The sequence below is a fragment of the Chelmon rostratus genome, chromosome 24, assembly GCF_017976325.1.
Source record: "Chelmon rostratus isolate fCheRos1 chromosome 24, fCheRos1.pri, whole genome shotgun sequence".
Lineage (NCBI taxonomy): Eukaryota > Metazoa > Chordata > Actinopteri > Chaetodontiformes > Chaetodontidae > Chelmon > Chelmon rostratus.
The window spans coordinates 3,497,945-3,520,538 of record NC_055681.1 but is presented as its reverse complement, the minus strand read 5'-3'; the positions used below and the strand labels follow the sequence as shown (position 1 = coordinate 3,520,538).

Below are 22,594 nucleotides of genomic sequence, written 5' to 3'. Positions count from 1 at the left end.
CAAGCCATAAATGCCAAATGTCAGACATAATTATTGGTTAATTAGAGGTCTACGTTTCGTCTTAACACCATCTTAATTTATTTTGGTCAACATATCGCCAAACATCTACGTACATCAACACATTCAAGCCAATTTAAACAACAAACTGATGAGCCGCCAACAGGAAGCGGTTCGCGTACGTCACCGTGACGTGTGTCGCAAACACGGAAGTGGCTAGGAACGAGCTAGCTATATTAGCAAACCGACATGGCTTTAACTTCCAGGCGATTGTGAAGCATGTTAGCGGTGTTTTGGAGTAAATCTGACTCAAGCGTTAAAGAACAACACGGTGCCAATGTGTGACAACACGAACAGTTTCTGACAGTTACATGTTTACTTACGAAATGCTGACGAGCCGGTAGCGAGTGCAGGCGGTTAGCGGCGCTGGAAGCTGACTGTTGATCACTGATGTCCTCCAGCCGTGCAGCGAACATGTCGACAAGTTATCCCACACCTGTTTACCGACACGCCGGACGTGGACAGTTCCGGGACGTTTACGAGCCGGCGGAAGACTCTTTCCTGTTGATTGACGCCCTGGAGAAAGACGCCGAGCGGCTGCAGCTGATGAGGTGAGATGCTGCCAGAGGTGGAGTAACTAAGTACTTTTACTCAAGTACTGTGTTGAAGTACGAGTTGGAGACTTTTCTTCTCAGGGCGCTTTTTGCTTCTCCACATCTCAGAGGGAAAAATACGACTTTTTACTTCACTGCATTTCTCTGACAGCTTGAGTCAAATATTCAGATTTTTACATTCAAACACAAGAAGAGCTTGTAAACTGTGTTTTGTATTACATAGAAGAAAATATATTGGCAACTGCTTTGTTAATGGCTTCATTATTAGGACAGTGCATCCATGCATTGAGACTGTGTTTCTCACAGTTTACAGGATGTTTACAAACCACACAATCAATCGATAATTAACTGTAAAATCCTACTTTTACATAAATGCATGACACATTAGAATACAATGAGGAAATATAAACGAGTGTAACATTCACAGGGTGAAATTTTCATTGAGTACTGTTACTTTTCAGTATTGAAGTACTAAATACTTTTACTTCATGCTTTAAATTGTGGACTTATTCTGGCACATTTTTAAAGTGGGGTATCAATACTTTAAGTAAAGGATGTTAAGACTTCCTCCACCACTGGACACAGTTCATCTGTTTTTCTTCAGTTCATCCTGTTTCCTGTAGTTCACCTGAATGTGACCTCTGGACGTTTCTCTGCTGTTTTTAGCCCTTGTGTGTGTCTGGAGGTGGGCAGCGGCTCAGGAGTGGTGTCGGCATTTCTGGCATCGGTGGTCGGCCCTTCAGCTTTGTATCTGTGAGTGATATTTTCACCATAAAAAGGTACACACTTGTTGTCTATGTACAGTGGTGGACTGAAGGGTTTCTCTTCCAGTTGCACTGATGTGAATCCTGCAGCAGCGCAGTGCACAGCAGAGACGGCCTCCTGCAACAGCGTTTCACTGCAGCCTGTCATCACATCCCTGGTGAGACTTTCATTCGTATTTCAGGTGTTCACGCGCTTCCTGTGCCATGATTTGAGGTCTAAAGGCTGCTTTTCTCTACTTCCTTTAGGTGGAGTGTCTTCTGCCCCGCCTTAGTGGTAAAGTGGACGTCCTACTCTTCAACCCTCCATACGTGGTCACACCTTCAGAAGAGGTGCTTCAGCTCTCTGCAGCAGGTTGTCTTCAGTCCAGAAATGAGGAGCGTGTTAAGAACGTGTGCTTCTCTTCCAGGTTGGCGGCACGGGTATCGAGGCCGCCTGGGCCGGAGGGAGGCGAGGACGAGAGGTGACCGACAGATTTCTGCCCCTGGTAGCCCAGTTGCTCTCCGGTAAAGGGTTGTTTTACCTCATCACCATTGCTGAGAACGATCCTGGTGAGTTAAGCAATGTCCCTGAACTGATGTTCAGTGCAGGAAACATTCAGGATAACAAGTGTTTTTCTTGTTCTCACCAGAGGAGATCGTCCGTTTGCTGGGCCAGTGTGGTTTGAGGGGAGAGTCCTGCTTGTCTACAAGAGCTGGAAATGAGAGGCTGTCTGTCCTGCGCTTCCACAGGAGCCAACAAACACAGAACTGTCTCAAATAAATGCTCTGACACTTTGAACTGACCATCAGCGAGTAGAAGCATGTTCAGGATAACACAGGGCGCAGTAATTTCTGCAAGAAGCCATCAGACGACTGCTGTGCTTCTGCAGAACAAACGCAGCAGTTCTGCAAGACCCTGGCGAAAGGACTAAGGTGCCTGTAATGGACTGATGAATTTAATGTGTTTCCAGAACAATAAAAAAAAAAAAAAAAAAAGCTGCAGAAATTGACTCCCTGCATTCACCCAGACCGGTTTAATAATAAAATAACACTTTCAGCTTTACAGATGTTCAAAAAAAGTTTCACAACTTAACTAACACTGTCCATCTGGACAGAACTGCAAGTTGGACCATTTTCCAATTTAGAGGCTGCTCGGCCTCTCTGAGTCTGTCGGACAGGCTCTCCTCCGTGTCACCGTCTCCTGCACGATGATGGCTCCAGCATCCACCTCTTTCTGAACACGGCACAAAACACCGGTGACTCGTTCAGTTCACGGAAACGCTGACAGTGTTTCCACAGTCTGTCACACTTATTGCTACAAGGTGGACCGTGCAGCCAGCAACCAGCGCCCCAGCCCGGAGAGCCCACTTCTGGGCATGCACGCCCTCAAATGAGGGCAGCAGGGATGGACGGATGTTCATTTTCTTCAGTGCTATGTTTAATGATAATGCTATTCTGTGATGCCTTCCACATTAATTTGATTCCCATTAAAATAAATGTGTTTTGACTTATGTTTTATAAAAATGGCACACATCTTACAAATAAAGTATTATCTATTACATTTATTCTAATTAGCACAAAATTCCAGAACAGAAACCTTAATTCAATAAAGATCTAAATGTGTATTTGGGGCTCTATGGATCTGGTGCTTCTTACTGCTTTATTTTCCCTCTCAGAGATGATCCTAAATTGCAATAATGGTAAAAGACCCCACCTCATCTGGTCGTGTCAGGCAAATCGCTCCCGGTGCTGAAAGTCAGTGCTGCTCTCGGACCGGCTCGAGAAGCCATCGTGGAGACCTGAAAGCAAGACATTAATTTAACATAAAGATCCTCACTCGTCAGGTAGACCTGATGGCCCACTCAGTGCTTTTAAGCCTGGTAACCATGTACCCAAGACTGTTCTCTCCCTTGGTCTACCTGAAGCCCAGGTCGACCCTTTTGGCCAGGCTCCCCTGCAGGACCTACCTGTCCGGGCAGCCCCTAGTTTGGCTGTTTTTCACTACACGTCATGTCATGCTTGGCCAGGAACAAAACAACCTTTAGAACTGAAAAGACAGAACATCTGTTGTATGTTCAGGAAAACACATGACACAAATATTGATTTCCATTTATTATCCTCCTCTGTTTGGTCGATTCCAGTCAAAGTGACAGGGAAAGGAGAAGAAACAGCTTGCATAGAGAGATGACATTTTATTTTAGGATTAGAGTGCCGACAAACATTCATATTTAAAGTGAGGTGAACTGTACAGAAAGAGTGGCAGGCTGTTAGACGTGAGGCAGCCGACTGAGGCTCTAAACTTTGGTACATTCTGGATAGACAGAGGGAGGGCAGTGCATTCAGTGAGGGAAAGAATATCATTGTTTATTCTATTCGCATTAAGATCAATGAGCACATGAAAATTTACCCATGTTCCTACCCAGGTGTCAACTTCACACAGAAATGTTAGATTATATTCTGGATTATTAGTACATTCTTTAAAAGAGTAAACAAGGAAAACAGTAGGTCCAAGATTTATCAAAATCTGTTTTAAAAAAATTGACAACATGATCAGTTTCAAATGTACCCCCCCAAACTTTGCATAAAATGCACCGTTTAGGTTTTAAAGTAGTATTTTGTACCATTATCACTCATAAAAAGAGTCTACAGCAGTCTGTCTGCAGTAACTTTGGTTGTATGGAAGCCAATTTCTGCCAGGAAAAGAAAAAAAAAGTTATCCCCAATAAAAGACAAAGTATCCTCAGATACAAAGTATGAGACATGAAATCAAAATTATGTGCAAGCGTAAAATCAGGAATAAGAGGAAAAATCTGGACTTAAATCAACAAATTTTGATATAGACAATATGTCAAAATTAAGCAGCGCTGATTACAAGACAGTAATTTTGATTTACTAATTCAAAAACATGAGTGAAGTCAAAATGAGATGTTAAGTCTAAATTTTGCCTTCCTAAATCAGCTTTGTGAGACAGTAAGTCAAAAGTTTGGTTTAAGGATCTCATAATGTTGACTTCGTAAGCCAACATCTGGACTTTGCATTGAGCATTTCTGTTTTTATTTAACATACGTTTTCATGCATTCTTTCGTTTGTTTGTTTTCTGGGCAGAAATGTGCTTCCATGTATTCATATATATTTGCCATGTGTAGGAAATGAGGGATTCAGAGGGGGTTGTGTTAGCTCAGGAACTCTGTGGTGGACTTGTCGGTGTTGTAGGCCTGCGTGTGGACAGTTGTATTTCAGTGTGGCAGTTCAAGGCGTGCTTACATTCATAGTGCGGAGGGGGACAATGTGAGTGAACAGGACGGTAACAAGTATCTCAATGTACAAAAGAGAAAAGATTCACTGCAAGCTCCTGCAGAATGGGTTTTATAGAAAATGTTCATGCTTCTCTATGATGAGGACTGTATGTTTTGAACTGTGCGCCTGCTTCGAGCTCTCCGTGTGAACTGCACTCAACAACCTGATTAAATTAACATAAACATTAACATTTAGCTGATACAGTTCAATCAATGTTGAAATGACAGAGTGCAAATCTATAGCAACTATTCAACGGTGTCAACGCTTCATGTCAGAAAAAGACATTTCGAAGAGTTTGCATACAGCAAGTGTAATCAAATACGGCTGTACAAATACACAAGTGGTCAACAGCGTAAGTGTAAAAAGAGCAACGACAAAACTCCCAACATTTAGAGCTCTTCTGGGAGCTTCTACTCATCGTGTGTGAGGTGACAAAGAGCCAATAATAATGAAAAGAAGATGTATTCATCTAATGAGCAACAGCAAATACGCTGGTTGATGTATTACTGAGACGTCTGAGCCATCATTAACGTGACGTAAAAGACAAAGTATCCTCAGATACAAAGTATGAGACATGAAATCAAAATTATGTGCAAGCGTAAAATCAGGAATAAGAGGAAAAATCTGGACTTAAATCAACAAATTTTGATATAGACAATATGTCAAAATTAAGCAGCGCTGATTACAAGACAGTAATTTTGATTTACTAATTCAAAAACATGAGTGAAGTCAAAATGAGATGTTAAGTCTAAATTTTGCCTTCCTAAATCAGCTTTGTGAGACAGTAAGTCAAAAGTTTGGTTTAAGGATCTCATAATGTTGACTTCGTAAGCCAACATCTGGACTTTGCATTGAGCATTTCTGTTTTTATTTAACATACGTTTTCATGCATTCTTTCGTTTGTTTGTTTTCTGGGCAGAAATGTGCTTCCATGTATTCATATATATTTGCCATGTGTAGGAAATGAGGGATTCAGAGGGGGTTGTGTTAGCTCAGGAACTCTGTGGTGGACTTGTCGGTGTTGTAGGCCTGCGTGTGGACAGTTGTATTTCAGTGTGGCAGTTCAAGGCGTGCTTACATTCATAGTGCGGAGGGGGACAATGTGAGTGAACAGGACGGTAACAAGTATCTCAATGTACAAAAGAGAAAAGATTCACTGCAAGCTCCTGCAGAATGGGTTTTATAGAAAATGTTCATGCTTCTCTATGATGAGGACTGTATGTTTTGAACTGTGCGCCTGCTTCGAGCTCTCCGTGTGAACTGCACTCAACAACCTGATTAAATTAACATAAACATTAACATTTAGCTGATACAGTTCAATCAATGTTGAAATGACAGAGTGCAAATCTATAGCAACTATTCAACGGTGTCAACGCTTCATGTCAGAAAAAGACATTTCGAAGAGTTTGCATACAGCAAGTGTAATCAAATACGGCTGTACAAATACACAAGTGGTCAACAGCGTAAGTGTAAAAAGAGCAACGACAAAACTCCCAACATTTAGAGCTCTTCTGGGAGCTTCTACTCATCGTGTGTGAGGTGACAAAGAGCCAATAATAATGAAAAGAAGATGTATTCATCTAATGAGCAACAGCAAATACGCTGGTTGATGTATTACTGAGACGTCTGAGCCATCATTAACGTGACGTGGCAGCTTAAACTCTGATGGACTAATTGTGTTTTTGATACCAGCAGCTCGGTGTCAAGCTTGGTCGTATTTTTCCGTTGTGGTGTGGCTGTGTGTAGCAGGGGTGGATCTAGAGGAAGGCACGGGGTTCAGAATCAGAGCATGTCCACTGTTGTAGAAACAGCAACGTTCGTGGAGTTCGGTCCAGACTGGAGCTGCAACTGACGACGATAATGATACCTGATTAATCTGCCGATTTTATTACTTTGAGTCATAGATGCTTAATAAAATGGAGCTTTTTGCTTTTTATCTGATCATTTCCAGCATTTTAGAGAACAAAGTTAATTCTTTGTTTTATTGTACTCTTTGTACTCAAAACATAGTAAGGCAAGTGCAGATAAGGCCACTACAATAATCAAAAATTTAATTAAAACACTGGACACTGGGGATGCCACGCACTGAGAATAAAAAGGAAATGCAACATATATATTTGATTTGATTGATTGATTTGTTTCTGTTTGAAGGAATAAAAGCATTGAGAAAGTTACATTATACCCCAGTGTCTTTGACCTTATTTCACCTAATTAGTGTTAACTAAATCTGCTGTCTTAGTCAGATTTGTGTCTGTTTTGGACAAACATGATTAATTTTTAATCAATTAATCAGCTGATTGTTGCAGCCCTGGTCCAGACTGAAATCTCTCAGTGGATTGCCATGAAATTTACAACATGGCAATTCATTAAAGGTCTGCTGGGGACCATAGCTTCATACCTGTGGTGTCAGAGGACGGGTTGTTTTTATTTATTTAATTAACAAATGAATGTGTGCACGGGAGTCTGCACACAGGCAGACTGGAAGTGTTTTAGCTGCACTGGGTCTGAAAATCACTTCATGTTAAATATTCACTGATTGATTGGAGCATATTGGCAATTAAAAATGTGTATTTAACCAAGAAATCTGTTTCCATTCTGACTCCTGGAGGTCAGAGTAGCCGGATTGGACTGCTGAGAGAAAATAAAAAGGATGTGTTTAGTGTTTTCAACCCTGTGCCACCCCATGTAAAGTTTTCTAGATCCACCACTGCTGTGTGGACATTTCATTGACTTTGTCTATTTGGATATACAGTTGTTTTTTTCCAATATACACCTCTTGAGTGTAGACAACTTTAAACAAATTTTAGAGAATAGAACTGTATCAAAGCTAGTTTCAGATCAGTCAAATACAATCAAAGTGAATGGATATGGTTACACACTGTATGTAACTTCATTTACTCATCAACACATTATTACCTCGAGTGGTGGCCACATATTTTTTGCCAATTGATCCAGATCAAAAGGAAACAAAAAAACACTCCCCCCACTATCTACATTATAAAGTTAGTTACATTCTAATCACAACATGTCACTGCCACATCATTAGAAAATCACTTCTTCTTGTAGATGAAAATACTGTAACAACAATAGCAAAGCTTCTGTTCTGGGTCTCCAAAACCAGCCGTCGAAGTTCAGTGGAAAATCCCACAAACTTTACCAAAAGTCACCCCAGGGAGTCCTTGAAAGGCTTTGAGAAACAAATGCACCATCTACACGAGTGCAGTCACTACAACAGGCCACAAGGAGACGCTGTACTACAACGAGGGCGTCAGTGAACAGTTCTGGACAGGCCTTTTAATCCTTTGAGGTCCATCCAAACTAGAAAACAAGAGGCTGAGTCTACTCAGCTTGAAGAGAAGGCAGTGGTTGCTTCTTCTTTGATGTGTTTCTTAAACTTTAACCTCGTGGTATCAAAGTGAAAGTGACAACAAGGAACAAAAAAAAGAAAAAGAAAAATCCCAGTCACCGATCGATCAAACCCTGGCAGCTATGATTCTGGTCCCAAAGGCAGTGAAGGTCCTCGTTCGTCACATGACACAGGTGAGAGTGTATGTGTGAAATTCGTGCAGGTGCAACAAAAAACAGCTGTTTACCGATGGTTCACAGGTCTTATCAGCCTCTGTTATGAAACATAACCCATTAGAAATTAAACACAAACCATAAATGGGACTTTAAATCCAGCTTTTTGAACCTTACAGCCCATCACAGCTTCCTCTCTTCAGCTAGCTGTTGAGAAGAGGGTCTCATTCCAGCCCAAAGGTACTGGTCTCCTCCACAGCAGTTAGCATCTTCTCATACAGCATCGAGAAGGATGGGTACGGCGGCAGGTCCAACCGGTTGAAACAGGTGTGAGCTCTGGAGAGAGACCACAGGAAGTGATATTAGACACATATTAGACACGTGGTCCGTAATCATATAATATTAGTCAGGAATTTCTCCTGTTTGTCCGGCACATGGTCAAACCGTGATGGCACTGTTTACCTGGGCAGTGAGGTGACCTTCCCCCATTTCTCCACACAGAACCTGCGTGGTCCGTTGCTGCCTCGCAGAGACGCAAAGCCCTCGTAAGGGATGCTGGATGTGCCGGTCACAAACTGAAGAGAGAAGGAGAAGACTGAAGTGAACAGTTTCTGTAAAAAAAGCTGAATGAACTGTCTGTCTCGCACGCCCACCTGCAGGAGCCGCAGCCTCTGCTCATTGTTGAACCTCTCCACTGCTGCCCAGAACCACCGGATCACAATATGGTTGTCATGGTAACCTGAACACAAGAAGTCAACCGTGACCATGATGGCAATGAGTGACAAGACCTCGGCCAAGCCCTTCAAACAAACTGAAGTCGGTGTGGTGATGTGGTGCTGAATGTTGATATGTCATTATCCACGTCGGCGGGATCTGAGGGGACTCTGTCCAGAGGCAGCTGGAGCAGTGACCCTCTCACACCTGAGACAGGAACAGGCCACAACGGGATCCACGCATAATGTGCCAAACATTTTCAGTGGGTGACAGTTTGGGACCGCGTTAGCATCCGGACTCTTTCCTTACGGAGCCGTGCAGGATGTGGTTTGGGACCGTCTGGCTGAAGTCAGCGAGGCCTTCCCTGAAAAAGATCGTCTACTTGGCAGCTTATGTTCCACATCACTCCAAAACCTGGAAATGTGGTTCAGCATTAATGAGTGCACAGTTCATTAGCATTTGTGAACCACATTTACAGGTTTTCCCAAATTTCCCCGGCTGGGGGTAAATAAAGTTTTCTCTTATCTTATCTTTGGACTAACACATGCAGCCGAGTAGACAAGCTCAGGGACATTTTCACAGACGGCCTTGCTTATTTCAGCAAGACAATCCCAAACCACATTCTGTGTGTATTACAACAGCATGGCTCCATAGACAAAGAGTCTGCGTGGTAAACTTGTCACCCATTGAAAATATTCAGCACATTATGAAACATAAAATACGACAAAGGAGACCCAAAACTGCTGAGCAGCTGAAATCACACATCAAGCAACACAGCAACCGGTCCCCTCAGTTCCCAAGATGAGGTGGTGCAGCACAGTGGTCAACATGAGACATTTGATATGTTGTCTTTATGCTATTTTCAATACAGAGTCTCAAGTGTTTTGCAAATCATCACATTCTATTTTAACAGAGTCCCAACTGTTTTTTAGAGAGGGGGGTAGTAAAAGTACTGTGTTTGCCATAAATCTGGTCCTCCTTACCTCCTCTGTACTCCGTGTTGTTCCTCCAGTCTGACAAGTCGATCTCTGCTGTCCCGGCGATCACCAGCTCCAGCTCTCTGGCATCAAATACTGACACCAGCCTGGCGTCCACCACCTGGACAACACAGAGTGTCATACTGACAGTGCAGTTTAACGGAGGAATTCAAACAGTTTATATGCAACATCTGCAAGACATACCTCGTAGAAGCCTCTGACCAGGCTCTCCGTCTGCTGTACCACTCCTCTTTCGATCCTCCACTTGACCATCCGCTCGATGTATTCCTTCTTGTTCTTCTCAGAGACGGGGATGTTGGCTCCTCCTGGCTTCAGCTCCCTTTCTGTTATCTACAGACACACATACACACACTTATAAAAATAGACAAACAGCACAATGCTGATCTTTTGCAGGTCTTTTTTTTCAAAACAGTCTAACCTGTCCAAAGACTTCCTCGTTGACGGTGAAGGTGAGGTCCAGCATGTCTTCTATGTCGTTGTCCTTCATCCACTGAAGCGACTGGTGAAACTCCTCATCCAGGTACTCCAGGTCGCTCAGGTCACAGGGACTACATGGTGACAGACGACAGTGAGTCGGTGTTTACTCTGATATCCCCCCTACAGAAAGGAAGGTGAGTTCATTAAAAAGCGGTTTGTACTTACATGCGCAGCAGGCCCTTATAAAAGGGTCTGGTGAAGAAGGCATCCAGCAGGTACTGGTGGATCAGAGCCAGTCCCAAAATACGACCGCTGAACCGGAACCTGAAACACACATCAAACACATTAACACACATGCACATCGTCAGGATACTGAAAATCACGCCTGAGCGTCACCACGGCCTCTCACCATTCATGGTGATTGTCCACGAAGGCGGACATGGGGCTGATCTGGACGGTGTAGGTGTCGTTGGCAGAGTACTCAAACAGACCATAGTAAGGGTTGAAAAGCTCCCTGGAAACCAAGAAGAAGAACTCTCGGGAAGGCCCGCTGTAGTCCAACCTGCAACAGACACACAGGCACAACTTCATCCTCACCACATACAGAGGAGGAGGACAGGTCCAGATCTGGAAAATGTACTCAAAGCAGAAACATGTCCCCTGTGACCGTTACACTATCATACAATGTAAGATTATTATTACTCATGCATTAATGTAAAAGCAGCCGTTGACTGTTGTAGTGAAGGTGAAGCTCATTCTTAATTATTTTCATTACGGATTCATCTGCTGATTATTTTCTCCATTAATTAATTGATTGGTTCATAAATATTCTGAAAATAGAGAGAAACGCCCAAAGTGAAACCTTCACAATGTTTGTTTTCTCCAACCAACAGTCCAAACCTCAGAATTATTAGAAATGAATTCAATTTATAAGAAGAATTACAAGATGATCAAAAAAGTTAACAATTAATTTCCTGTCAGTTGACTACTTGATGGGTTGATTAATAGTTTCAACAGCAGTTGTGCCAATTGTTAAGTCAATGAATTCACTACAAAACATCACATTTTAGAAGCTCTTTGTACAATTTGTAAAGGAGCTAAATCTGTGGGATAATTGTTGTGGAGTTTCCTCTTCTCTGAGATAGAACCATGAATCTTTTCCCTTCTCCGCTTGTCTACTTCACCAAAAAGACTCCTCAAGCCTTTTCATAGTACCTTTCCTATAATCAACAATTATCTGACAGTCGTGGTTCATTTTGAATAACTATTACGACGTGAAAGCACAAACCTGATCTGGCCATAAGCCTTTAGTGAATGTTTATATGTTCATAATCGTCTGTTGCTGATACAGAATCATCAGTTGTCAGTATGGTGGTGCTGGAGACACCACTCAGGGTGAAGAAAATTACATCTCCTGCTGTTTTTGAGACAATACTGATTTAATTTATATTTTGATGTGATAGTGTGTAATTATAATAAACTTAAAGGCAAAGAAGAAAACACTTCTGTGACGTCTGTGTGCTTTAGCTTTTGGGGTTAAACTTGTAAACATTACAACATGAAAGTTGCAAATACAATATTATCAAAGTAGATTAAGTGAAATGTGATATTTGGTAGGTTTGCTGGATTTAAAATGCAAAAATATGTTTAAAATGCTGAATTATGTTCAAAGACATGAGTGGCCTTTATTAAAGGAGTGGGGAATTATTGTTCAGGACATCATGTATTAGCCAGATTGTTCAGGAAATGAGTCAGAGATGTAAAATGCTCACATGTTGTGTGTTTCATGCTCGTTCTACTCACCCCTCCTCCCCCACAAAGCTGACGTAGAGCTTGCTGCGCTGCAGGTCTTTACGGGAGTAGCACATGATCTGGTTGAAGGCGTCTTCTAGCAGGTGGTCACGGCGGATGATCAACCTAGGACACACACACACACACACACACACACACGCACAGGCCAGTGAGTGGACAGACAGACAGGCAGCACGTGTAAATACAAACAAACAAACAGCTGCTTCCTGCAGACAAAAACATTCCACCTACTTCAGCTTCCCTGGTCCTTGGCCGTAGCCTTTAGTTTCCAGTTTCCTGAAGAAGTTGCGCAGTTTGGCCTCAAAGTCTCTCTTGTAGGGTGCTGGGGCTCTGGCGTTGGCCCTCTGAGTACCTGCAGACACACAGAAAGAGGTGAGCTGAGACACACAGCATATTATCATCAACTGCTAAAACTGCCTGCAAATAAAGCACTATTTAATATTCATTCAACACAAACACTTGACAGGGTGTAAAATAATACCAAGTTTCCCCAGCTGGGGATTAATAAAGTTGATCTTCATCTTTCTAAACAGGACATTAACCTGCCCAATATGAACATGTCTCACTAATTAACTCAGTACCTGAAGAGGTAGTAGCCTCTCTTGTAGTTTATGTCATCGTATGCTAATATCTTAGCATTTGTGCAACTTATCCTGTGCATTATGTGCACACACATACATAAATATGTGTCTTTATATTTTTTTTTTTTTTTTTTACTGCAAAAACCCAAGGACACTGTACTTTTAGACTCTGTATGTAATGAATTTTGTATGTTTTTTATTGTCTATTTGTTCTTCTTGTGTTTTCTAACTCCCCTTTTTATTCTGCTGTTGTAGCAAGTGAATTTCCCGGCATAAGATCAATAAAATCTTATCTTTAAAAGTGAAGCTTTTAAGTCAATTAGCCAGGCTCATGTTGGAATCGTTATCAGTGTCGTTGTACACGCTGTTTCTTCTTGCATCATCAACTGGTGAGAAAGCTATTGTTTCAAAAATGACAATGAATTTCAATTACATCTCAGCCACATATTATCATTTTAAAGGGCAGATGCTGCCAACTCAGGGCTTGAAACCAATTAGGGAGTAAAAGGTATTGGCCTGAATACAAATATTCAGAACCATTCAGTGTATGTGTGTGTGACTTGTCTCCTACCAGGCGAGTTCTGTGGCGAGGAGACAGGTGATCCCCGAGGTGACTGACAGTAGCTGGGGTGAAGTAAGGCGTGAGGAGGCACGTAGGACATTACTTCATCTTCAAACAGACTGCAGAGGAGAGACAGAGCGAGGAAGAAATTGAATAAGCAGAATTAATTTCAGCTGACCGAAGCTGAAAGCAAGAGAGAAAGGAAGGAAATACATTAGGGAAGAAGGAAGGAAGTGAAGAGGGAAGGTGATATGCTACTAATATAATAGGACGTGGAAGGGAAATAGACAGGGAAGTAAATTAGAAAAAGGAAACATCATGGAGGGAAGGAAACATGGAGGGGAAGAATGGAGGAAAAAAGGGAAAAAAGGAAACGAGGACGCCAGTCTCACCTTAGCAGCATGACAAGGTCAGCATCACCTGACAGCCTGGCCAATCCTGACCCTCCATCTGTGCGGATCAGCTGCACCTTCTCCCTGTTGTCATAGCAACACTGCACTGAGAGAGATGCCGGGGACTGTAGCTTCACTTCATCTGGAAGCTCTAGGTATCAATGCTGAGCTCTGTAAGGTGCCCTGGGTATTGATCGTACCTGAGTGAATGGTTCCGGCTGAAGTCGGGCTGTCTCTCCTGCAAAATCTCAAAGATGTTTGGCTGTCGCAGAAACGCCACAATCTTGTCGTTGTAAGCTAGAAGAAGAGCAGACACGTTCAGGCGGGTCGACTTTGATCACGTCTGAAGGGTCGTGTGTGTGTTTGTGCGAATACTGACCCACTGGCACGACATCTTGGCACTGCCCCCTGTTGGCAGAGCTGAAGGTGCTGGAAGGCCGTGGCACGACGGGTGGGCCGGCGTGACGAGGGTCTTCACCCACCTACAGAGGGAGGGGAGGAGGAGATTCAAACAGGATGCGACTGTGTGCTGTAGCTGTGGCTCCACAGAGGAGAGGAGTGCCTTACCAGTCGTCGTGGGCTGACCTCCCCAGCACTGTGGCTGCGTTGGCGGGTCAGGTGTTGGCGGTGAGCCAGGAGGCTCGGGGGCCGAGTGCTCTGGAGAGGCAGCCGGGGGTCGATGAAGGTGGTGGCACGGCAGTTATGGTCCACGAAGAAAGGCTGAATGTGTACACACACACACACACACAACAAGTATCCATCATACAGTGGATCAAACTGTACTTTGCATTATTTGAGAGTACATTTGAAGTATTTCTTCACTTTACTTCCACGTCGCAAATTTCTTTTCTAAAATCCACGTTTTTTCTGAATTTCCACATTTCTGAGTCTTTGTGGTCATCACGTGGGTCACACTAATCTTACAGGAGTATAATAAATAACATGATATAAAAAACAGATATTTTTTTTGATTAATTACTAGCATTTATGTATTATACTACGGATAATACTTACTGATGAATACGTTTTTTTTTCGTCCTCAAGCAGGGAATTCTGGCATTTAGTAAACTCTATCCCAACTCTGACAGATCAAAGTGGTTTGAATATTCTATATCGTTAATTATGTGGTACAGGTGGCAGGAAATATGACACTGACCCCTAAGATGAATGTGGTATAATATATTTTCATGCATTACATGTACAAATAAAACTGTGTTTAAGAGGCCTTTCTAACCTGCTAAGTTTTAACACTGACATCAACACAAGTTGCTGAGCATGTCGTCAATTTAAACCGCTACATTCGACTGCATCCAAAGCCATTAAGCCCTTGAGTTAATGGAGACGTGCACAGATGCAGGTGTGGTCCCCACCTTGCCGGTGTGGTCGTGCTTCATCTCCCAGCCTCTGGGCAGCTCCAGCTGTTTGTTGGCGAACATGTTGAGGAAGGCCACCAGGTCCCTGTTGTGCTGGTAGCGCTCGAAGTGGTGAGCATCCCGACGAACCTTACTGATCATATGCTTCAGACACGTGTTGGTGGTGAACATACGGTAGGCACTCTGAGACAGAGACGGTGATGGACAGAGAGAGAGAGAAGCAAGAAAAGTGAAAGAGAACGTAGAGGAGGGAGGAAGGAAACAAGAGAAAGAAGAGAGGAAACACATCCACCAGAGACAGGAGTCAAGTTTTGTCATGTGAAGTCGTCCCACTGTCATACTATTTAATTGCTATTCTTGAGTCAGGGACTGTATGGAAATCACCAGTGAAGGGAGGGGGGTACCCTATTCTGACTCACGGTGATACCCTGAAGCACCATCATCAGGTCAAAATGTATTTTTTTTTTATTTTACTAATTCCCATCAGCCTCAGCTGTCATTTGTGTTTAGTGCTTATCAGCAAATGTTAGCATGCATCCTCTAACGTGAGCGTATTTTGCAACCATCGGACAGTCCCAGGCTAGCCGTTTCCACTTGCTTCCAGTGTTCAAGCTAAGCTAAGCTACCAGCTGCTGGCTGTAGCTTAATATTTAGCCAATAGATACATGAGTGGTATTAATCTTCTCATCCACTAGATTTGGCAATACACCTTATCAACCAAAGGGAACTTTTGGATGGAGCCCTTTCATGTTGTTGTATTATAAATCTGGCATCAGAAAAAAAAGAGAATCCCCCTAATAATTTCATACAGTCTTTACAGTTTCCGAAAACAATTAGAGCAGTGTGTGATCTACGAGGAGGTGGTGGTCGGGGAAAAGAGAGACGTTTGGGTGAAAGAAAAAAGAGAGAGAAGAAGAAGAAGAAAATGAATGGCCGTACAGGGTTGGAATGCAGCACAGTGAAGAAGTCAGGGCTGGTGAGGAACTTTGCGCTGGGGGACTGGAGCAGCAGGGTGAGACGAGACCTGGAACTGGATTGAGCCACACTGTTGTCCCTCCGCAGCTCTGCAACACACACAGTCGGAGAAAGTGCACAAATCAGAACTTCGGGACTTCACAGACTACGTAGACCAGAATGCAGTGCGGTGAGGGGATTACCTGGGATGGAGGGGTGCATGTCGGTCTCATCCGGCGGCAGCTCATTGGCTGGCTGCTCCTCTGGTCTGCTGTCATTGGTTATCGTTCTGCGTATACTCTGATACCTGGAAAGGTGTGTGTGTGTGTGTACATGTGTGTTAATCACCACAGAAGCACTTAAAGTAATGAAGGTGATGGGAACAGTGGAACTTTACAGTGTCTGTGTCCTGACCTGCGGTTCAGCTGCTCCATCTGCTGTATGGAGTCGGACCTCTGGAGGGTCTGTGGGGCGGGGGGAGCGGTGGGACGCTGCCAAGTTGTGGTTCTGTTCACGTGGTCCACATAAAAGATGCGACCGTGGCTGTCGATACGGGCCTCCCAGTCTGGTTCACAAACACACGCGCACACACAGATTGAAGACACATACAATAACAAGGCCATGCTGACGAGGAAAGTGCAGAGCTTTGGCATCTAAACAAACAACTGTATAATTGGCTTTATGCATCAGTAATGGTGAGAATTTCAGCAAAGGTGTAAAGGAATGAACGCCCACGGAAAAGACGAACAATGAATCCCTGTAAGTCGCCACAAAGCTCGATTATACAACCAGAAAGTGGTCGAAATGCTTCAGATTTTGAGTTATGACCAATAAAATGTGTTTATCTTGACTATCCAATATGAAGCCAACCTGTAAAACAGACTTTGGCCTCACATGACTGCACAATTTGCTGTTTAGTGTAAGAGGTAAAGTGACCAACCAATGAAAACCACACAGAATATCACACAGTAATGCAGCTGTAAGCAGAAACTCAACCAAACCCCTGCTGTGAAATCCACAACATGGACCTTCAAGCTCAACGTGTCTTCATGAGTTTAGCATTTCTACACACTGTCACCAAATATTATGACAGCTATGTTATACTGTATCCTCAAGAAGTCAAGAGTTATAACTGACGGGTTCACGTACACTTACAAATCTGCTTAAAACTACATCATTGAGCGCACATATGCAATATGTGTGTGATGATAATTCACTGTAGTACACACACACATACACACACGCACACACTCACTAGGTGGTAGCAGCTCGTCCACTCTCTGGTAACGACTGATGTCATGGCGGACAGATGGCAGGGAGCGAACAGACTGGTGGCCATTGACCTGAGCTGTGGCACCTACACACACACACACACACAGCCACGCATTAAACTATGTCATCAACACCGCGAAACATTTTTGCATCACTTATAAGAAAAGGAAGAAACGTCTCTTCATATGTGCTGCATGTTCTGAAGAAAACCTCGTGGACTTCAGAGTACCAGACCAGGTCCTGCTGCTGCTTCATCTCCCCTCAAACCCAACACTGTTTCCTACTATGATCCAACCCTGCAGCAGCACACAATACATACAACTAACGCAATCACGTTGTTCTGAGGCTGAAACATACTTGGACTTGGGAGACACTCAAAAGAAAAAAAGAGACACAAACAAAAGTAGATAAAAATCAAAGCAACATCTTTAAAGTGAAGGACATGGCAGCTTAGCCCAGACAGCCTATAAATGTCTGAGTTAATGTGCTCCTGTTAGAGGAGAACACAGGCCAGCAGGGGGCTGGAAAATATAGACATAGAAAGTGAATGATTCATACCCTGGATTCCCTCAATAATAACAATTAAGGAGACCTCAGGTGAAGTAATTAGCCCCCAGCTGCTCCGGTGGAGCTGCTCGGTCGCACCTGATAAAGGAGTGACGCTGCATGGGAGCGGTGTGGAAATGTCTCAGTGTTCCCATGTAAATAAAGCTTTACTGGAATAAAAGAGGTTTAAGATAATCCACCTCCACCCTGCATCTTACCCGCCTCTCTCTCCACCCCCGCTGTCCCGTTTGAACTCTGTCTGGCCCCGGACACCTCCTGGCTTTGGGCCACGCCTCCAGAGGCCTGCATGGACTGCCTCCTCCTCCACACCTCCCCTGCCTCCTCCCCCTCCCCACTGCTGGCTCTGGCTCCTGTAATTCAAACAAGGCTTTTTTTAAGTGTGCAATGCAACAAGGCGGCAGGTAAAATAAACAAGAGAGAGAAAGAAAATTAGAAACTCGAGTTTACTGAACAAACCAATTTTGATATTCAAAAAGAGGTTAGACACTTTATTTTAAGATCCTGTCACCAGCTTTAAATAAACTCTGACTCGCCATAGAAATTGTGTTGGGAGTAGCAGCTTGTCGGTTCTGCCTCAGAGGGATAATTACTAAGTCTGGCACAAATTACTGTCAGAGACACAAGTTATTTACAAGGACTTTAGCTTTAAGTCTGAAGCTCTTTCATTTCTCCTGCACTAAACTTCAGTTTGGTCCTTCACTTGTTCCAGAAAAGTTAAACTGAATTAATTTATACCTAAAAAACAGCAGCGAATCCTTTTTAAGAGAAACATTTATCACCTACCACCCTCTGATGTCTCTCCTTCTCTGTCAGTTATGTTGCTGCTCGTGGAAGCAGCTGCTGCGATTGGCCCGTTCGCCTCGCTGCTCGATGACTCCGCCCCTTCCTCCTCCGCCTTTGGAGCTACTTCTTTTCTAATCTCCACCTCCTGATGAAAGAAGAAGACATGTTGAATAAAAGCTCTTCCCACCTGGCATCCATGACATGTAGCTTTTAGTCAGCAGAACTGTAGCCGCTCACCTGAATGGGTGAAAGTGGACCAAATGAGGAATTGCAGGGTACTTCCTGGTTTGCACCCGCTCTGCTGGTCTGCTCCTGGCAGGTACACTCCTCCACAGACTCGCCCAGCCCGGGTGCTGCCACGGCTGCCTCGGCTCCTGATGCCTGAGAGGAGCTGGGAGCTGTGGGGGTTTCTCCAGTGATGTGTGCAGCCTCAGCCGATGCTTCGGCGACCTCCGTGGTCGCAGCTGCTGTCTCAGCACCGCTTGATGTTTCTGCCTGTTCATTGTCTCCGGCTGCACCTTCTGCATCTCCATGTTCGGCCCCTGCAGGCTCAGTCCCAGTCTGAGCTCTAGCAGAGGAACTGGTCTCTGTTGTGGCCCCAGCGCCAGTCTCAGCTGCAGTCTGCCCCTGTGGCTCTGCCTCTGAACCCTCGCTCCCCTGTTGAACCTCAGATGTCGCCGATGTCCCTGATAAGTCTGTGCTCTGCTGTGTCCTCGCCTCCTGCGATTGCTCCCTGTGTTGCCCCGCCATCTCCTCATCCTCATCTGAGTCTATGTGCAGCATGGCATTGAGCCGCGTGTCCGTTGGAAAGCTGGAGCGGAGTTTTGGCGAAGGTCCCACCAGAGGCCGGTCCCCGGGGCTCCTGGGCGTCTCGATGGCATCCAGGTAGTCATTGAGTGACACCTGCCGGTGGGTGTGGCCTCCCACAGCCACAGGAAGCAGATCTTCCTCTCCCATCTGTCCAGGCTCCCGCCACACGCTATCATCACCATAGTAACAAGCACCGTTGCCCATCATGGAGCCCTCATCGGAGCCCGTGGGAGAGGGTCCACATGTGACGCGCGAAGATGAGGATGGGTGAGGGAGGTCTTCGTCGTCGGAGGGACTGCCGGGATCACCGTTCACTGCGCCTCCCAAGATGGTTCCCACAGCGTCTGGGGAAGCTTCTGAGAGAAAGAGGGGGCGGATGAAGAGGAGCGATAGAAGAAGAGCGGGGATAAAACAACACAGTTTAGAGGATTTTTAATGAGCAGCTTTTAAATCATATAATGCAGCATTTAACTGTCAGACCGCCTAAATGAACGTACCAAATGTCTAATTCATACTGACTGATGGTCAGTTTGTTATGCACAGCGCACATTTGATCCGAGTGCACTGATTATAATCCAGAGTTTCATTTGTTGCTTGTGCTGCATTCACAGCCTGTCGGCAAAATGGGAGGAATCACAATCGGCTTTCTTGGGCAAGTGTGTAAATATACACAAAGAATTTGACTCAATTGCTCTCAATGTACTTCCACACAGTTCCAGACCTGCGGATGAAGAGCGGGAACATCACTGTGGCACCCCGACTGTATGACTCCTAACTTAGTAAGTGAAGGATACACAGTAAGAAACAGCTGTGTGTGCTGCACTCATCTGTGCAGCTGATCTGCTGTTAACAAGGCTTATAACTGATCAATTGATCATATTTTCTACAAACAAAATGAATAATTATATATTACATTTGTCAAATTTGTAAGAGACAAATAATTTGAATTTGTTTGACAGCATTTCACAAAGTTTTTCCTTACAACTCACAAAAACTGTTTTTTTTTCTTAATGTCTGGGGCTGATTTGCCGCCACCTCAGGTTACTCAAACACACGTTGTGTGAGAGATCTGACCTCAATGAGGACAACGATCTTAAAAATACCAGACGTCAAACACAAAGGCAAGGCCGGATTGTTTATTATCCGGATAACATATCTGGATACAGATCCCATTTTAATACCAGGTGTAAATGAGGTGTTGGTCACTACTTAAAGGAAGCATAACGCACACACACACACACACACACCTTCTTGTCCAGTGGAGGTGATATCCACCCTGAACAGAAGCTGCCCGCTCACGTGGTCCGTAGGAAGACGACGACACAGGCTGTAGCTGACTGGCTGGTCGCTACACACACACAAGAGTTCAAACACAAACAGATATGGGTATTCATGCACAATGTGTCTTATGTATAAAATGCAAATTTAAGTGAAAAGTGTTGAATTTTCTCGCAGTGACTTCGTGGCTTCAGTGCCGTTTGATCCACCTCCTCCCACCATAAACCATCTCCCTATGAGAAACACTGTATACACACTCTACACATCGTGGTTCACCGGACAGGACAACGTCCTCCAGTTGTAGATCAATGTCAAATCAATGCCTGAACAATGAGCTGATTGGTACGTATTGAGTGGTATTGACTGGACTTTGTTGAGTCACTGCGGTTAAGTGCTGAAGGTCGGATGTGTGTGGAGATGTTCTCTCTTTCTGTCTGAGTGCTCACTTTCAGTAAGCAGGAGGCGCAAATACACACATACTACAGTTTGTGTGTGTGTGTGTGTGTGTGTTTGTGCTCACTCAGCTGTTGGCCCCTCCAGGAGTCTCTGCACAGGGATGATCAGCTGACCCAGAAACCGCTTGATGATTGGTCTGCTCTTGGCAAACTTATCCTTCACCTCGATCTCCAACACGTCCGTCATCAGAGCCACAAAGGTGTATTTCTACAGGAAGATCGACAGGTAGACGTCCAGTATTTTTACATTGTGTATTTAGATCTGCTTTTGTCTTTTAACTTCAGGTCATTTAAGAGGAAGTCAGGTCAAGTCACATTATTTAATTATTTTGTGGATGTCATGGTTTGTGAAGGTGTGTGTTTCTGCTGACCTCCCCATGCCACACAGGGTTGATGGTGTTGGCTATGATGGAGGAGCGCCTCTCCTGGCCATGGTGGGTGAACTTTGGGAGGCCGCTCCTCTTCCCGGGCCGGATGGACATCTTCAGGTAGGGGTCGGGGTTGAAGAACATGCCCTTCTTCAGGCCCACAGCCCGGATGTCTGGGGTGGAAAACACTCAGTCAGTTTTTTAACTGGACCACAGCTACATTACAATTCTACTGAATCATTCCTCTCACCTGATAGGGTGAAGCTGACTAGTTTCCGACAATGCTCGGTCCCTGATTGGTCCTCCACTTGGCCTTCACTGCCCACCTAATGAGAAAACGACCAATAGGAGAGCAGTATGAGTGGATCCCTCACCATTCCCATTTTTAAAGTGAACTGACTTCACCGTTAGAGGAAAAAAAGTTTGACGTAAAGTTAAAAGGAGGAAACATCAGCGAGGGAGCAGCAGAACGGTCCGAGAGGTCTGATTCAAGCCGACTGCTTTAAATTTTACTGACTCAAATGGAGCAAACGTCTCTTCGCCTCAGTTCGTGCTGCCGAGAGCTCAGCGACGTCCACCTCTCTCTGTTCATTTCCCTCCACTGGCTCTGACTGCATCCCTGACATCTCCAAATTTGTTTCAGCTTCAGTCGAAGACAAGTTGAACCCAAGAAGATTTTCTCCTACAATCAGCCACTGTTTTCATGGAAGGTGGATCTGCAGCTAATAACCAGGACCCATATTTACAGATTTACTTCCACAGAGTCACACTGAAAGTTAGCCAAAGACTAACAACACTTGTACCTCACAGGAGAAGGTTGACTCCAGGGAGTAAGCATCGCAGTGCTGTTTTGGAGCTGCAGTCAAGTAGAAACCATGATGGCGTACTGTAGTTTTCAGAAATTAGCAAACCAGAAATTGGCAAAATCACAGATGCAGAAAACAGCACCGCTTTATTTTATGTCAGAGTTTGCAGCCATGCTAGCTGCTAAGAGTTATGAGCTAAAAGCTAACAAGCTCACAATGACAATGCTAACTTGCTGCTAACCAACAGAGGTTAGCATGCAAACATTTGCTAATTAGCAGTAA

The 22,594-nt window shown here is 44.2% G+C and overlaps 2 protein-coding genes across 5 annotated transcripts in view; one reads left to right on the top strand and one right to left on the bottom strand.

The window, feature by feature from the left end:
• Window positions 1-219: 219 nt before the first annotated feature.
• LOC121627450 (methyltransferase N6AMT1-like) lies at window positions 220-2,374 on the top strand. Its single transcript, XM_041966366.1, has 6 exons — window positions 220-608; window positions 1,278-1,364; window positions 1,443-1,533; window positions 1,622-1,705; window positions 1,783-1,924; window positions 2,005-2,374. The coding sequence occupies exons 1-6, from the start codon at window positions 448-450 to the stop codon at window positions 2,133-2,135; spliced, it is 696 nt and encodes a 231-aa protein (XP_041822300.1). The 5' UTR covers window positions 220-447; the 3' UTR covers window positions 2,136-2,374.
• Window positions 2,375-3,477: 1,103 nt separating this feature from the next.
• hecw2b (HECT, C2 and WW domain containing E3 ubiquitin protein ligase 2b) overlaps window positions 3,478-22,594 on the bottom strand; it is a 31,799-nt gene continuing 12,682 nt past the window's right edge. The window contains exons 5-32 of one of the 4 annotated variants that reach the window (XM_041965973.1): window positions 21,757-21,832; window positions 21,510-21,679; window positions 21,204-21,346; window positions 20,653-20,753; window positions 18,833-19,761; window positions 18,596-18,740; window positions 18,010-18,162; window positions 17,229-17,330; window positions 16,388-16,538; window positions 16,177-16,280; window positions 15,959-16,083; window positions 15,017-15,202; window positions 14,214-14,366; window positions 14,026-14,128; window positions 13,847-13,943; window positions 13,647-13,730; window positions 13,264-13,373; window positions 12,343-12,463; window positions 12,103-12,216; window positions 10,709-10,861; window positions 10,525-10,623; window positions 10,301-10,430; window positions 10,066-10,212; window positions 9,868-9,982; window positions 8,824-8,909; window positions 8,633-8,745; window positions 8,348-8,506; window positions 3,478-8,270 (exon numbers count right to left, since the gene is read on the bottom strand). In XM_041965973.1, coding sequence (XP_041821907.1) covers window positions 8,395-8,506; window positions 8,633-8,745; window positions 8,824-8,909; window positions 9,868-9,982; window positions 10,066-10,212; window positions 10,301-10,430; window positions 10,525-10,623; window positions 10,709-10,861; window positions 12,103-12,216; window positions 12,343-12,463; window positions 13,264-13,373; window positions 13,647-13,730; window positions 13,847-13,943; window positions 14,026-14,128; window positions 14,214-14,366; window positions 15,017-15,202; window positions 15,959-16,083; window positions 16,177-16,280; window positions 16,388-16,538; window positions 17,229-17,330; window positions 18,010-18,162; window positions 18,596-18,740; window positions 18,833-19,761; window positions 20,653-20,753; window positions 21,204-21,346; window positions 21,510-21,679; window positions 21,757-21,832 — 4,122 coding nt within the window. In that variant the 3' untranslated portion in view covers window positions 3,478-8,270; window positions 8,348-8,394. Of the gene's footprint in view, window positions 8,507-8,632; window positions 8,746-8,823; window positions 8,910-9,867; window positions 9,983-10,065; window positions 10,213-10,300; window positions 10,431-10,524; window positions 10,624-10,708; window positions 10,862-12,102; window positions 12,217-12,342; window positions 12,464-13,263; window positions 13,374-13,646; window positions 13,731-13,846; window positions 13,944-14,025; window positions 14,129-14,213; window positions 14,367-15,016; window positions 15,203-15,958; window positions 16,084-16,176; window positions 16,281-16,387; window positions 16,539-17,228; window positions 17,331-18,009; window positions 18,163-18,595; window positions 18,741-18,832; window positions 19,762-20,652; window positions 20,754-21,203; window positions 21,347-21,509; window positions 21,680-21,756; window positions 21,833-22,594 lie in introns of all 4 variants that reach the window. The other 3 variants (XM_041965972.1, XM_041965975.1, XM_041965976.1) reach the window with 3 other exon arrangements.